The sequence below is a fragment of the Rissa tridactyla genome, chromosome 19 (assembly GCF_028500815.1).
Source record: "Rissa tridactyla isolate bRisTri1 chromosome 19, bRisTri1.patW.cur.20221130, whole genome shotgun sequence".
NCBI lineage: Eukaryota > Metazoa > Chordata > Aves > Charadriiformes > Laridae > Rissa > Rissa tridactyla.
Genome location: NC_071484.1, coordinates 395,859 through 410,915, shown reverse-complemented (window position 1 = coordinate 410,915; position 15,057 = coordinate 395,859). Strand labels below are relative to the sequence as shown.

Below are 15,057 nucleotides of genomic sequence, written 5' to 3'. Positions count from 1 at the left end.
GGGGGTGCTGGTGGACGAGAGGCTCAACATGAGTGTGCACTAGCAGCCCAGAAAGCTAATCGTATCCTCGGCTGCATCAGGAGGAGCCGAGGAGACCAGCTCCAGTGCAGCTAACTCCGCGCTGGGGAAGGGAATCGCGGCAAAAAAAGCCCGTCAAGGGGCTCATTTTCCAGGCTTTTCCAAGCCCGGAGAAGCGGCCGCCGCGGGCCGGTCCCCGGCCCTTCCGGCGGGCGGAGGCAGCAGAGGAGCCGAGGGCGGAGGCAGCGCCCCCGGCGGCACGTCTGCACGAGGCGGGCTGGGACCGCTCCCCCTCCTAAAAGCAGCCCTTCGGCAGCACTGAGCAAACGAGCGGCGAGTGGGCGCTGCCCACGCGTCACCCGCGGAACCCCCCGGGTGCACCAGAGGAGGGGGTGCGGCGGAGGGGCGGTGGCAGCGGCGGGTGACGGCGAGGGGAGGAGCAAGGGGAGAGCGGGCCGGCAGGCAGGCTGGGCCGACTGCAAAGAAAACATGGTCTCCGAACGGCCTGCAGCCAAAGCCGGAAGGAATAAAGCGACCCAAACGGACCTGACGGAGAGACACGCACCCGTCCAGGCGACGGGCTGCAGGGAACGTCTGTCGCTCTGGCGGGAGGACAGCAAAGACAGCGCCTGTGTGCGCTGCGACCAGGTAAATGATCTGCTCAGCCTGGTGGCTGAGCTTGAGAAGGAAGCAGAAAGATTGAGGACCGTTTGGGACTGTGAAAGGGAGATCTATTGGTGGAGCCATACCCTGCCATCCTCAGGGAAAAAGCAGCAGGAGGGGGCTCCACGGGAGGTGGAGGATCCCCTGCCCTCTTGTCACCAGGCAGAAGGAGGGAACTAGGAGAGGATGGGGGGAATGGAAGCAGGTACCTGCTCGGGGCAGCAGGAGAGCCCCCTCCAGACCCCCCATGCTGCCCCAGGTGCCCGTACAGAACAGATATGGGCCTCTGGAGACAGACGATGAGGGAATTAAGGATGCGATAAAGCCCCATCTGGGGAGTTGCCAAAGCAGCCAGCTCCACGCGTTAAGACTGCTTCTGTGAAGAGCAGGAGGAGGGCAATACTCATAGGGGGTTCCATTCTGAGGGGAACTGAGCGTGCCATATGCAGGCCAGACCCTTCCCACAGGGAGGTCTGCTGCCTCCCTGGGGCCCGTGTTAAGGATATAGCCAGGAAGCTTCCTGGCCTGATACAGCCCTCACATTATTACCCTCTTTTGATTGTACAGGCAGAGAGTGAGGAGCTGGACAGTAGAAGTCTGAGGGCAATGAAGAAAGATTCCAGGGCCTTGGGACGGCTTGTCAAGGGTTCAGGAGCATAAATTGTGTTCTCCTCTGCCCTTCCAGTTTTGGGGACTGACGAATGGGTAAACAAGAAAATTGGACAGATCGACACCTGGCTCCAAAACTGGTGCTACCAGCAGGACTTTGGGTTCTGTGATCATAGTTTGATCTGCAGGACACCAGGCCTGCTCGCTAAGAATGGGAAAAGCCTATCCCAAAAGGGGAAAAGGGGACTAGGCCAAGAGTTAGCAAGGCTCACGGACAGGGCTTTAAACTAGAAACGAAGGGGGAAGGGGATAAAACCAGGCCCACTAGTAATGAGCCTAGGGATAAAGGGCCAAGGATGGGGGTGAAATCGGTAGCCCAGCTCAAGTGCATCTACACGAATGCACGTAGCATGGGCAACAAACGGGATGAGCTGGAAGCCGTTGTGCAGCAGGGCACCTATGATGTAGTTGCCATCATGGAAACGTGGTGGGATGACTGTCATGACTGGCATGCTGCGATGAATGGCTATAAGCTCTTCAGAAGGGATAGGCAAGGAAGGAGAGGTGGGGGTGTGGCTCTGTGCATCAGGGAATGTTTTGATTGTATAGCGCTAGATTCCAGTGATGATAAAGTGGAGTGTTTATGGGTAAGGATGAAGGGGAAGGCAAATAAGGGAGATCTTGTGCTGGGAGTATGCTATAGACCACCCAACCAGGATGAGGAGACAGATGAAGTATTCTGTAAGCGTCTGGCTGAAGTCTTGCAATCGCCAGCCCTTGTTCTGGTTGGGGGCTTCAACCTGCCGAGTATCTGCTGGAAATATAACACAGCAGAGAGCAGGCAGGCTAGAAGGTTCCTCGAGTGCATGGAAGATAACTTCCTGACCCAACTGGTAGGTGAGCCTGCCAGGGGAGGTGCCTCACTGGACCTACTGTTCACAAACAGGGAAGGACTAGTGGGAGGTGGTCGGAGGTCATCTTGGGTTTAGTAATCATGAAATGGTCAAGTTTTCAATTTGTAGTGATGTAAGGAGTGGGGTTAGCAAAGCCTCCACCTTGGACTTCTGGAGGGCAGACTTTGGCTTGTTCAGGACACTGGTTGAAAGAGTCCCTTGGGAGATAGTCCTGAAGGGCAAAGGGGTCCAGGAAGGCTGGACACTCTTCAAGAAGGAAATCTTAAAGGCCCAGGAGCAGGCTGTCCCCAAGTGTCGCAAGTGTAAAGGGCGGGGAAAATGGCCGGTCTGGATGAATAAGGAACTTCCGAAGGGACTTAGGAATAAAAGGAGGGTTTACCATCTTTGGAAGAAGGGACAAGCAACTCAGGAGTACAGCGATCTCGTTAGGTTATAGAGAGAGAAAATTAGGAAGGCAAAAGCCCAGCTGGAGCTCAACTTGGCCACTAACATTAAGGACAACAAAAAAAGTTTTTATAAATACATCAACAAAAAGAGAGCCAGGGAGAACCTCCATCCCTTACTGGATGCGGGGGGGGAAGTTGCAACCAACGTTGAGGAGAAGGCTGAGATACTTAATGCCTTCTTTGCCTCCGTCTTCAATAGTCAGACCAGCTATCCCCAGGGTGCTCAGCCTCCTGAGCTGGAAGATAAGGATGGAGAGCAGAACAGCCCACCCATAATCCAGGAGGAAGTAGTCAATGGTCTGCTTCTGCACCTAGATGCACATAAGTCTATGGGGCCGGATGGGATTCACCCAAGAGTACTCAGGGAGCTGGCGGGAGAGCTCACCAAGCCTCTCTCCATCATTCATCAGCAGTCTTGGTCAACAGGGGAGGTACCAGATGACTGGAGGGTGGCTAATGTGACGCTCATCTACAAGAAGGGTCAGAAGGAGGATCTGGAGAACTACAGGCCTGTCAGCCTGACCTCGGTACCAGGAAAGATCATGGAAAGGATCATCTTGAGTGAGCTCTCACGGCAAGCGTGGGGCACCCAAGGGATCAGGGCCAGCCAGCATGGGTTTAGGAATGGGAGGTCCTGCTTAACCAACCTGATCTCTTTCTATGACCATGTGACCCGCCTTCTGGATGCGGGGAAGGCTGTGGACATTGTCTGTCTGGACTTTGGTAAGGCCTTTGACACCGTCCCCCACAGCATTCTCCTGGAGAAGCTGGCAAATCGTGGCATAGACAAGTGTACTCTTCACTGGGTTAAAAACTCGCTGGATGGCCGTGCCCAGAGAGTTGTGATTAATGGGGTGAAATCCTCTTGGTGGCCGGTCACCAGTGGTGTCCCTCAGGGCTCAGTTTTGGGGCCAGTTTTGTTTAATATCTTTATGAATGATCTGGATGAGGGGATTGAGTGCACCCTCAGTAAGTTTGCAGATGACACCAAGCTCGGTGGGAGTGTTGATCTGCTTGAGGGTGGGAAGGCTCTACAGAGGGACCTGGACAGGCTGGATTGATGGGCCAAGGCCAACTGTATGAGGTTTAATAAGGCCAAGTGCCGGGTCTTGCATTTTGGTCGCAACAACCCCAAGCAACGCTGCAGGCTTTGGGAAGAGTGGCTGGAAAGCTGCCCAGCAGAAAAGGACGTGAGGGTGCTGGTGGAAGGCCAGCTTAACATGAGCCAGCAGTGTGCCCAGGTGGCCAAGAAGGCCAACAGCATTCTGGCTTGTATCACGAAAAGCGTGGCCAGCAGGAGTAGGGAAGTGATGGTGCCTCTGTACTCGGCACTGGTGAGGCCTCACCTCGAGTGCTGTGTTCAGTTCTGGGCCCCTCTGTACAAGAGGGACACAAGCGTGTCCAGAGGAGAGCTACCAGGCTGGTGAGGGGTCTGGAGACCAGGGCATATGAGGAGAGGCTGAGGGAGCTGGGCATGTTTAGCTTGGAGAAGAGGAGGCTGAGGGGAGACCTCATTGCCCTCTACAACTACCTGAAAGGAGGTTGTAGAGAGGTGGGTGTTGGCCTCTTCTCCCAGAGGAGAGGTCTCTGAAGGAAATGGTCTGAAGTTGTGGCAGGGGAGGTTTAGATTAGATATTAGGAGGAATTACTTTACTGAAAGAGTGGTCAGGCACTGGAACAACCTGCCCAGGGAGGTGGTTGAGTCACCATCCCTAGAGGTATTTAAGAAACGTGTAGATTTGGCACTTCAGGGCATGCTCTAGTGACAGAGACTGTAGGGGTTTGTTTTTTTGTTTTGTTTTTTTGTATGTGTATGGTTGGACTCGATGATCTCAAAGGTCCTTTCCAACCATGAAGATTCTATGATTCCATTCTAAGCATGGCCAGCAGTTCGAGGGAGGTCATTCTCCCCCCGTATTCCACTCTCGTGAGACCTCACCTGGAGTAATGCGTCCAATTCTGGACCCCTACTGCAAGAAAGATATGGACATACTGGAACGTGTCCAGAGAAGGGTCACGAGGATGATCAGAGGGCAGGAGCACCTCTCCTATGAGGACAGACTGAGAGAATTGGTGTTGTTCAGTCTGGAGAAAAGAAGGCTCCAAGGAGACCTTATAGTGGCCTACCAGTATCTTAAGGGGGCCTACAAGAAAGCTGGTGAGGGACTTTTTAGGATGTCGGGTAATGGTAGGACTAGAGGGAATGGATTAAAACTAGAAATGGGTCGATTCAGACTGGACGTTAGGAAGAAGTTCTTCACCATGAGGGTGGTGAGACACTGGAACAGATTGCCCAGAGAGGTGGTGGAAGCCCCATTCCTGGAAGTTTTTAAGGCCAGGCTGGATGGGGCTCTGAGCAACCTGATCTAGTGGGAGATGCCCCTGCCCATGGCAGGGGGGTTGGAACTAGATGATCTTTAAGGTCCCTTCCAACCCTAACAATTCTATGATTCTATGAATCCTATCCTTACCTTCTGTTGATTCATAGAACAATTTATGCTGGATGGGACTTGAAGATCTCAAGTACAGCATCCTGCTCAAAGTAGGTACCGTCTAATAGAGTCATAGTATCATAGACTTGTCTAGAATGGTAGCTTGCGGTGGATAAACATTTCCCTTGATTTACTGAGTATGGTACTGTTTATACAGTCCAGAATGCAGTTGAGCTGCTTTGCTGCCATGGCACTCTGATGATTGTTGTTCAGTTTGCTGTCTACCAAGACTCACAGATCCTCTTCTGCAGAGCTTCTACCTAGCCAGTCAGTCCCCTGCCTGTGTCATTGCCAGGGGTTATTCCTTGCCACATGCAGGAATTTGCATTTGTTTGCATCCTTGGCCAATTTCATGTGGTTCCTATTGGCCAATTCTTCAGGCAAGTGCATGCCCTTGAGTGTCATTCTCCTCCTCCTCCCCTGGTTTTGTGTCATCTGTAAACCTGGTGAGTAAGCACTCCCTCACCTCCTGCAAGTCATTGATATAAACAAGACAGATGCCCAGATAGACCTCTGCATTATTGCAGGGTAGAGTAGACACATTGACCACTCCAGGTAGAGTATGATCCATTGACCCAATCTCTGAGCCTGATAATCCAATCAGCCTCTTTATCCATCTAGTTGTCCACCCATCCAGACTGTAAAGTCAGAACTTGGCTACAATACGATGGAAGACAGTGTTGAAAGTCTTGCTAAAGTTCATGTAAATGGCATCTGCTGCTCTTTCTTCATCCACAAATCCAGTGATTTTATGCCAGATATAGGTTGGCCTGTATTTCCTTTTGATAAATCTATGGCGATTCTCCCAGTCACCTTCTTCTTCTTCATGTGACCAAAAACATGTTCCAAGAAGAATTAATCCATGATTTTCCCAGGAACAGAAGTGAGGAAGTTGAATGGCCTGTAGTTTCTCAAACTGACTTTTGAAGATGTTCACATTACACCCAAAATGTATTGCAGCAAAGGAAGCAGCTCTTATCTTTTTTTTCACCTCATCTGGTTGCCACAGTTGTGCTTGCTTCCTGTAAAACCTGAAAGTTTATTCTGCACTGAGTCTATGTATATAGAGGTAATTTTAAACAAGTCCAGACAGAGATTTCTGTATTATAAATATCTACATTGAGATAGATGAGCTCAACTGATGGGTCTTTCCTGACTTGCTGCCCATTTTTCTCAGCCTAGTGGAGATAACATATGTGCATTAGGTGAATATCACTGCCATGCTGATGGTCACAATTACATTGCCTTTAAAGGCTAGAAATCATAACAGCTGGGACATGACAAAAGAAGCAGTTCATTTAGCTGCCCACATAGAACTGCAGTCTGTAGAATGCTTTTGGCATAGCCACAGGTGTAGAATGGCAATGCAAGCTGATGGCAGGGTTTTTTTACATCTTTGTGAGAGGAAGAAAAAGTAAGATCTTGCCACTGGGGAAGACACTAGGGTAAGACAGGATTCTTGCTGAGCAGGCAGTGGAAGAAAGAGAGGTGTCTCTTAACACACATCTTTCCTTGGAAATAGAAAATAATTTTCTGTCCATAAAATTATCTCTGCTGGCCTGATTGAAAAGCTCTAGTGCCACACCTTTCATCCTGTAGCAAGAAGTATTATTTCTACTGTCTCTGCTTGCAACTCAGAGGCAAGAATTCCTTGGAGAAATCGAGAAGTTGCCTCTGGCGGAGAAAACAGACTTGTTTCTTAAAGGCGTTCTTTCAGGGAGTTATCTTCACAGGGAACATGTGATCATGGTGTCTGTAAAGGCTTGCATGGAAATGCAGCAAATTAAGGATGAGATTAGGCTGGAGGACTGAGACCATATCAAGTTTCAGTCCTCCCTGAAGCAGTGTAGGCTCTGCCTAACACATCTTACTTTGACTGGAGTGGAAGCCATTGATCAGCTTCATCTGACATCCAGAAGGTTATCATAGTTAAATGCTTCACAAGAACATGATTATATCCTGAGTGCTGCAGCTGCATAGACATCCCAGCTGTGGACAGAGAATTGGGGGTGGGTGGCTGGGGGGAGGGAACTAAATTGACCTAACCAACTTACAGAGACATTTGTCAATAAAGTACCTAACTTAAAAAACGTGAGGATGGGACTTGCTCCAGTTACCTAGTCATGGGTTCTCCATGATCTTTCAAGTACCTTGGATAGTCATTGCAGAAAGTTAAAGAACTCAGTCCTGTTTCACATCCAGCAATGACATCTTGATGTCCCACATTCCCTAAGGCATGCCAAAGTGCACACGGCATCTAAGTGTGGAAGCTGTTCTGAGCATCTAACCTGTCAGATCTAGTCCATATCTCAGTTTAATTCTGCCAGAAATTTATCAGCCTATAAGCTTTTCTTTCAAGGTGAGCTGAGTATTTACCTTTCCTTCATTGAGATAAATTGGCTCTCTATTATTTGAAATGTCTGTCTTGATGTTTATATAGCCTGTAGATAACTACATTTCTTTTTCTTAATTCAGTTGTCTTCATTTTACACCAATTTACTCTCCATCTTTTTAAATGTCAGTTTTCTAGTCTAAGCTCATAATTGAGCTTCTTTTAATAGGCAATGAAAAGCACAATGATCGAAGGGCTGGAGAACCTGCCCCCTGAGGAAGGGCTGAAGGAGTTAGGGTTTTTCTCCCTGTAGGGGGGAAGGCTCAGGGAGGATCTCATCACAGTATTTAAAAGGTGACAAAGAGGACGGAGGCTCTCTTTTCATAAGGAGTCACATGGAGAAGACAAGGGGCAATGGGCACAAGTTACACTGGGAGAGGTTTTTATCATGACATAAGAAAAAATATCTCTTACAGTAAGAACAATCATTCACTGAAACAACCTCCACAGGGACATGGTAGAATCTCCATTGCTGGAGGTTTTCAAGATGCAATTGGACAGGGTGCTAGATAATCTCATCTAGGTTCCCTTTCTCATGAAAGAGCGGACCAGATGTTTTGAGGTCCCTTCCAACTTGGGCTATTCTGATTCTCAAAGGACCTTTCACAGGAGAGTTCAACCCATCAGAAGCCAAATACTAAACTGTTGGTCTAAACTGAACAGTGTTTAACAGTATCTAATCTAATCTAATAAAGAATTAGTTTCACTAATAGTTAAAAGAAAGGCGCATAGGTGGCTAGTAGCTTAGTATTTGGCTGAGGTTCAACCACAAATGAGATTTCTGAATATACCAACATTATACCTTTGTCTGAAGTAGCATTTAGGATTTGTATGCAGGCTCTATCTGTATTATTAAACAATGTCAGGAATGTTTCTGGTGTCTAAGTCAAATGGCATGAAATATGCATACCACTTAATGTTTTTTAACTACCAAATACAGTGGTAACTAGAAAGGACCCCCGGCTGAGGCTTGTCTGTAGTGGGATGGGCCAAATACCTCGCTACATAACATTAAACTTCAGGTGCAGAGACCTCCATTGTACCTGAACATATATGTCTGAAAGTGGAGCTGCATTCCATCCCAATGTCTTAAAACGCACAATTTACAGATGTTTTCTACTAGTTTAGATCCTTCAGAAGACTAGTGAGCACTGAAGTTGTAATAGTGGCCGGTAGAAAATGCTCATAGAAATACCTATGGTACATGGTCTACACAGAGAGATATTCCTCTGGTATTTTCTCCATGGTTCTGCATGCATGGGAATACAGGCATATTCATTTCAGCTTATAGAATAGATTCTTTTTATATCAAAACAGAGAAAGAGGTAACTACGGATAGCAATTCATTTATTTTAAAGTGATATTATTTATTTTGAGTGGAAAATGAACACATAATTAATTTAAAGAATGAATATCTCTGAAAGGTAATTTCTGATTTCTGGTCAGCCCTGGCACTTACCTGATGTTGTACTATAATGAGAACTGAGCAGTCTTCTGGTAGGACAGTGCTTACACGATAACTCAAGAAGTGATGCTTCAGACACTTGATGCAAAAGTTTCAAATTGCCATTTTTTGAAATGTGCATTTTTTAACCAGAATTTCAAACCACTGCAAGCAGCTGTAACATTGAACTGAAACATATTATCTTTATACTAAGTCAGATCGTGTTGTTACAAGCTTATCTATCACAGAAAAATAGCTCCTGTCCTGCACACTGGGGGTTAGAGAGCACTTCAGACACAAGATTTCAGTTGCCCGTCAATGCTCGATGGTTGGAACCTGAATTTCAGTGGTTACACTCATTTCTAAGAGAAGTGATTCAAAGCAAAAATAGTTTAAAAAATGAGTAGTCCCAGACAAATGAATCATTCATTTTACTATTGATTGACCTAATTTATCTTTGGATGTTTACAGTGAGAATGTCTCCACCTGACCTGGCTGTGTTCCAGCGCGTAGAAATAAGGCACTGCCAGAATCGAGTTTTATGTCCTATTTTAAATGTCTAAATACACAGTTGAATTAATTATGGCTTTAAAATGCTTGTGAGTTTTGAGTGATTAGAGAAGGACTCTATATTAGAGCTCAAATGGATTGTAAATGTCTAAATCTGGTTAAATGAATCAACACCTTCATCTGATCTAATTCTCCTAAAATTCTCCTTTTATACCTCCTGCTTTCATCAAGCCCTGATGTCCCTTGATGTCCCTTGTTTTACATTCTAAACATCTGTCTGTGGCAAATTGGACACTGTGGTCATTCTCGTCCTTAGTAAAGGTACTAAAAAAACCCTTTCCTTTTTAACTGTTTTTTAAGACATCCTTTTACCTCCTTGTTTCGGAGGGTGTAGATGAAAGGGTTTAGCATGGGAATAACAACAGTATAGAGGATAGAGATGGTGTTGCTTTTGTCAGGTGAAGATGTGGCCCCAGGCTGAGCATACATGAAGAAAACAGTCCCAAAGAACAAGCTGACAGCCAGCATGTGAGAAGAGCAAGTGGAGAAGGCCCTGTGCCTGCTCTCAGCTGAAGGCATTTGGACAATAGTAATAATTATATAAACATAGGAGATAAAAACCACCAAGGCAGTACCCACAATAATTGATCCACATACAACCAGCATTACTATTTCATTGACGAATGTGTCTGAGCAGGAGGTATGCATCACTGCAGGAACATCGCAGAAGAAGTGGTTTATTTCTTTGGGCCCACAGAAGGACAAACTGAATGTAAAGCCTGTCTGGATGGTGCAATTGATGCAGCCTGACAGATAAGAGCCCACCACCATAAAAACACAAAGTCTTTTATTCATAATGATGTGGTACAGCAGTGGATTGCAGATGGCAGTGAAGCGATCATAAGCCATCACAGCAAGGAAGAAGGCTTCCGTTGTTCCAAAGAGAGAGAAGAAGAACATTTGAGATGCACACCCATTGTAGGAAATGGTTCTTCTGCCTAGTGAGAATGTCAGTGCTGCTTTGGGAGTGATGACAGAGGAATAGCAGATGTCTAAGATGGACAAGTTCTCCAGGAAAAAGTACATGGGAGTGTGCAGTTTGGAGTCCATTCTAATGATGAGTATCATGCAGGCATTTCCTACCACAGTGACAATATACATTGTTGAAAAGAGAACAGAGAGGAAGAATTGTGATCCTGGATGCAATTTGAACCCAGTCAAAATGAACTCAGTTACGTTCCTGTGGTTTTCCATGTTTCCTATCAGATGATCAAATAGGAAATTACAATGTAGTTGACACTCCTACTTTAGAATATTTACCACTTTAGAATATTTACCACTTTGGAGAAGCAATTAGGAGAATAAGATAAACCATGAGATATATGAAACATAAGAAATATGAAAAATAGAGAGACAGATGGAAAACAATGGAAAATGGATTCATCTATCATATCTGAAGATTTTTCTAGTATATTCATTTACAGATGAGGCAATTACCATGTTATATTCTGTGCAGTGTAAAGAAATATCCTTCATGCAGCTCATCCAACCTATTTTAAAGGTCTATTTTGTAGTCAATCAAGAAACAGGCATTTCATTCTAAACTTAGTCTAAACAACTATTTCTGATATAACTGGGAAGAAAAATCTCTCCCTAAGATTGCAGCTAACCCACAAAAGACTGCTCTCCCCTCAATAAAAGAACAAATGAATATGCTTCTTCAGCTGATGGAAAACAATTTAAAAAGAAGAATGCCAAGAAATGCATGGAAAAAGTGTGGATAATTGTAAAAAAAAAAAAAAAAAAAAAAAAAAAGCCTACTAAAAAAGGCAACACTTCTTTATGTGAGAAACTGAGGTTTGTTTTTTTTTTAAGTACTTGTAACAACGCTCTCAAATGTTTGTATTTCTTAAATAAATTTTCTCCATTAAAATATTTACATCACAGAGGATGTTCAAAATAATATTAATCAACAGAATATTTCAAGTGATTGCTTTTCAGTTATGTTTAGTGACTTTGTTTTCATAAATTTGGTGTCATCTCACCTAGGCTTGAGTATATGCAGTGGGTTGACGCCTACATTAGAACTAATAATTTAGATTACCTTTAAATTCAGTGGATAGAAATAAACACTCCCACTTTAGAGTATTTACTATAGAAGGTATGAATCATATTCTAGGATTTTCTGTAGAAACATTGACCTAAAGGCAAGTCCAGCTCAGTCACAGCTAACTGTTCTCTGTGTGTGAAGATGTACATAAATGTATAAAGCTGAGTCATATGAATCCCCATCCAGTTACTGGTATTTTGTTTGCTCTGTTGTCATTTCCAATAGATTCATTATCATAACCCTCGTGTACCTGATCTTTTTAAAACACTGTATTAATTTTTAAGACATTACTTCAGCCATCTTTTTATAATCCATGAAATATACCCTCAGCTCTGGGTGCCTTCAGAAGCCCTATTCACTACTTCTTTGTTCTTTTTTTATTCATGTATCTTAGAAAAGGAAATAACTTTGGAGAAAGAACTTCTCTTTGCATATCCTTGCTTATCACATATTTTGGCTAGTTACCCTTGGGATTTTTCTGTATGGAGAACTTAAGTTCAGGCAGTCATGGTTAAGCATCCAGTCTAAACCTATTGTCTATAGCTTCTTCTATTGTCAAAAGAGAGAAAGAGATGCATCCACGGTATGATTCTTCTAGTCCTAATGTACCTGTTTAAAACATAAGGGGAAAACGGTCCCTTATCTATTTTCATTAGAACAGGAATGAAGCAAGCAACAACATGAGAAGAAAAAAGGGATACCTTTATCCACAACAATATAAAGGAAAATGCCAAAATTGTATGTCAGTATGATCAACCAGTTGATGGATGTGTAGTCCTGTCTGACCTAATTGTGCTTATTTTAAAATCTTTATTCTGGTTTTGTGTGTAACTATCAATGATTTAAATGTAGCAGATAAAAACTTATGAAATAATTTCATAACAATAAAACATCTTTTCAATGGAAAGGTATCCGATATCCTATTAAAAATTGTTTTGTCAAAATAACACTACTGCTTTAAGTAAATGGCTTTTTGAATGGCTAAGAATGAAGCTGCTGGATATGCTTTTATAGTCAGTGAGAAGGACATTTTAGGAAGATTTTTTATTCACTTGAGATCTGAAGTCTCTCTGTAAATGTCTGTCTCTGTTGATCAAACAGAAAGTCTAGGATAACTGATGTAGACCCATTAAATACTGGCTTCTTGTTAATTGACTTACTTTCCAGAAGAACTAACTGTATTCAAAAGCCCTGTTTACTTTAAGTGCTATGGAACCAAAATAAAGACACAATGATTTTTAATGCAGTTCTATCACTAAACTTAGCAAAGCAAAGCTCAGACTTCACAAACCACAACACACGTACCTTGTAATATCATGATTAAGGTCACATGTGTTTTTTGGAATTCAGATTTCATGAACACATTGCCAAAAACGTTGACCGTTTTTTCTACTCAACCGATTTTTCAATAGTCTCTTGGTAATCAACAAATCACTGACCTTTCATCTCGCTGGTTGTGAGGGCATTCTCCTTAGCACGTTGCTCATTTATACTTTAATAGATGTACATAAACACGCTAGAGATTCAGCTTCTGGGTTTTCACAGCAGTCATCTGAACTTCAAATGAGACATTTTTCCCTTGTGCCATTTGTCTTTGCCTGCAAACGAAGAGAAACCTAGAAGAAAACCCAAACAATAAAGTGCAATGCTGCTTCTGTGTGGTTTTACCCCTACTTTTTTTCACAGTTACTTAAGTGGAGCTCTTCATGCCCCTTTAAGATTTCTTTCTGAGGAGGAAAATACTGTGGACCTTATAAAATCCCTATTAGCCATTAGAATCTTCTTCCTTTCAGAATACGAAACCAGAACAAACACCATTGCCTTTTTCACAAACAATGTGCTTCCTTTCCCTAAAAATGCCCAAGTTTTCACTAAGTGTGCTCTCTTCTCTGACTGTCAGGGAGAGAGTACTCACAACCTAAAATGCCGAGATGTGATTCAGGTGGCTAAAAATGAGGGTCCAGCCTCTAAAGGAAAACTTGCCTGGATTCCAGCAGCCACTCCAGGAAGAAAAAAGCATCTCACAGCTCCCTTGTGGGTATTTCAGACACCCTAGCATATCCTGTTATTTTTCAACAAGTAAACTTGCATTCTTTTCAGCACGGGAGCATCACATTTAGTTACAGTAGACTATATTAAATTATCTTTGGTTTGGGTGGTGTTTTTAAATAGATTTACATGAAATAGTTGTTTCTCTTCTTGATATAAAAGCTTTCCATATTTTGTGATTTATGATAGATCAATACTTTCTACAACCAGACTCTTTTGCATACATTCTCACCAGCTCCCTGAGACAGATGGTAAGATTAAGAGAGATGGTAAGGTTCTCAACAGCTAAGACTGGACTGCTAGTCATATCTACATTACTTGTGGGAGGTGATTTATCTACAATACTCTAAAGGCACCTAACCTTGAATTTACAGAAGTGTTTATTAGGAAAGCTTCCAGAAATAAACTTTTAGATGCAAGAGAGAACTTGCATTCTCAGAAGGTTTGTGTTTGTATAACACTTGTTGGTGTTCTCTCCTTCCCTAAGAACAATTAGGGATCCCTGTTGAATAGGTAATTGATTATTTGCTTCAGGTTGTCTAACTACATCATTATTAGTGGATATAAAAAACCATAACAATTGGACGATAATCCTCTTCACAGCATATTTGAAAGGTTTTGTAGACACAATTTCAAAGCAATGACCTGCAGATCAACGCTTTAAAAACAATCAACATGTGTAGTCAAATCACTATGTTAGAGGAGTTACACACCTTGCAAAATTTAATATTTCAATAGAAAGCTCGCTAAGGAGTACTGAAATGCTATGGTTTTCACTTTATATATGAAAAACTGAAATAAAAGGAGAAATAGGTTAGGTGATCATTGGTGTATAAATGCTTTAATTCAATATCTTGTAATAAGAATAAAGTAGGCTTGACACTACTGATTTTGGCTGAGATAATTTTCTTCACAGTAGCTTGTATGGGGTTATGTTTTGTATTTGTGATGAAAACAATGTTGATAACACAAGAATGTTTTAGTTACTGCTGAGCAGTGCTTTCACAGTGCCTATGCCTTTTCTGTTTCTCACACTGCACCCGCCACCAGCAAGTAGGCTGGGGTGGGCCAGGAGCTGGGACGGGACACAGCTGGGACAGTTGACCCCAGCTGATCAGAGGTTTATTCTGTACCATATGACTTCATGTTCAGCAATAAAAGCTGGGGGAAAGAAGGAGGAAGGGGGGACATTTGGAGTATGGTGTTTTGTCTTCCCAAGTAACCATTACGCATGATGGAGCCCTGCTTTCCTGGTGATGGCTGAACACCCGCCTGCTGATGGGAAGCAGTGAATTAATTCCTTGTTTTGAATTGCTTGTGTGCGCAGCTTTTGCTTTACCCATTAAACTGTTTTTATCCCACCCACGAGTCTTCTCACTTTTACCTTCTGATTCTCTCCCCCATCTCACT

The 15,057-nt window shown here is 43.7% G+C and overlaps 1 protein-coding gene across 1 annotated transcript; it reads right to left on the bottom strand.

Annotated features, from left to right (window-relative positions):
* Positions 1-9,812: 9,812 nt before the first annotated feature.
* Positions 9,813-10,748, bottom strand: LOC128919425 (olfactory receptor 1052-like). Its single transcript, XM_054224753.1, has one exon. The coding sequence runs from the start codon at positions 10,740-10,742 to the stop codon at positions 9,813-9,815; it is 930 nt and encodes a 309-aa protein (XP_054080728.1). The 5' UTR covers positions 10,743-10,748.
* Positions 10,749-15,057: the final 4,309 nt, after the last annotated feature.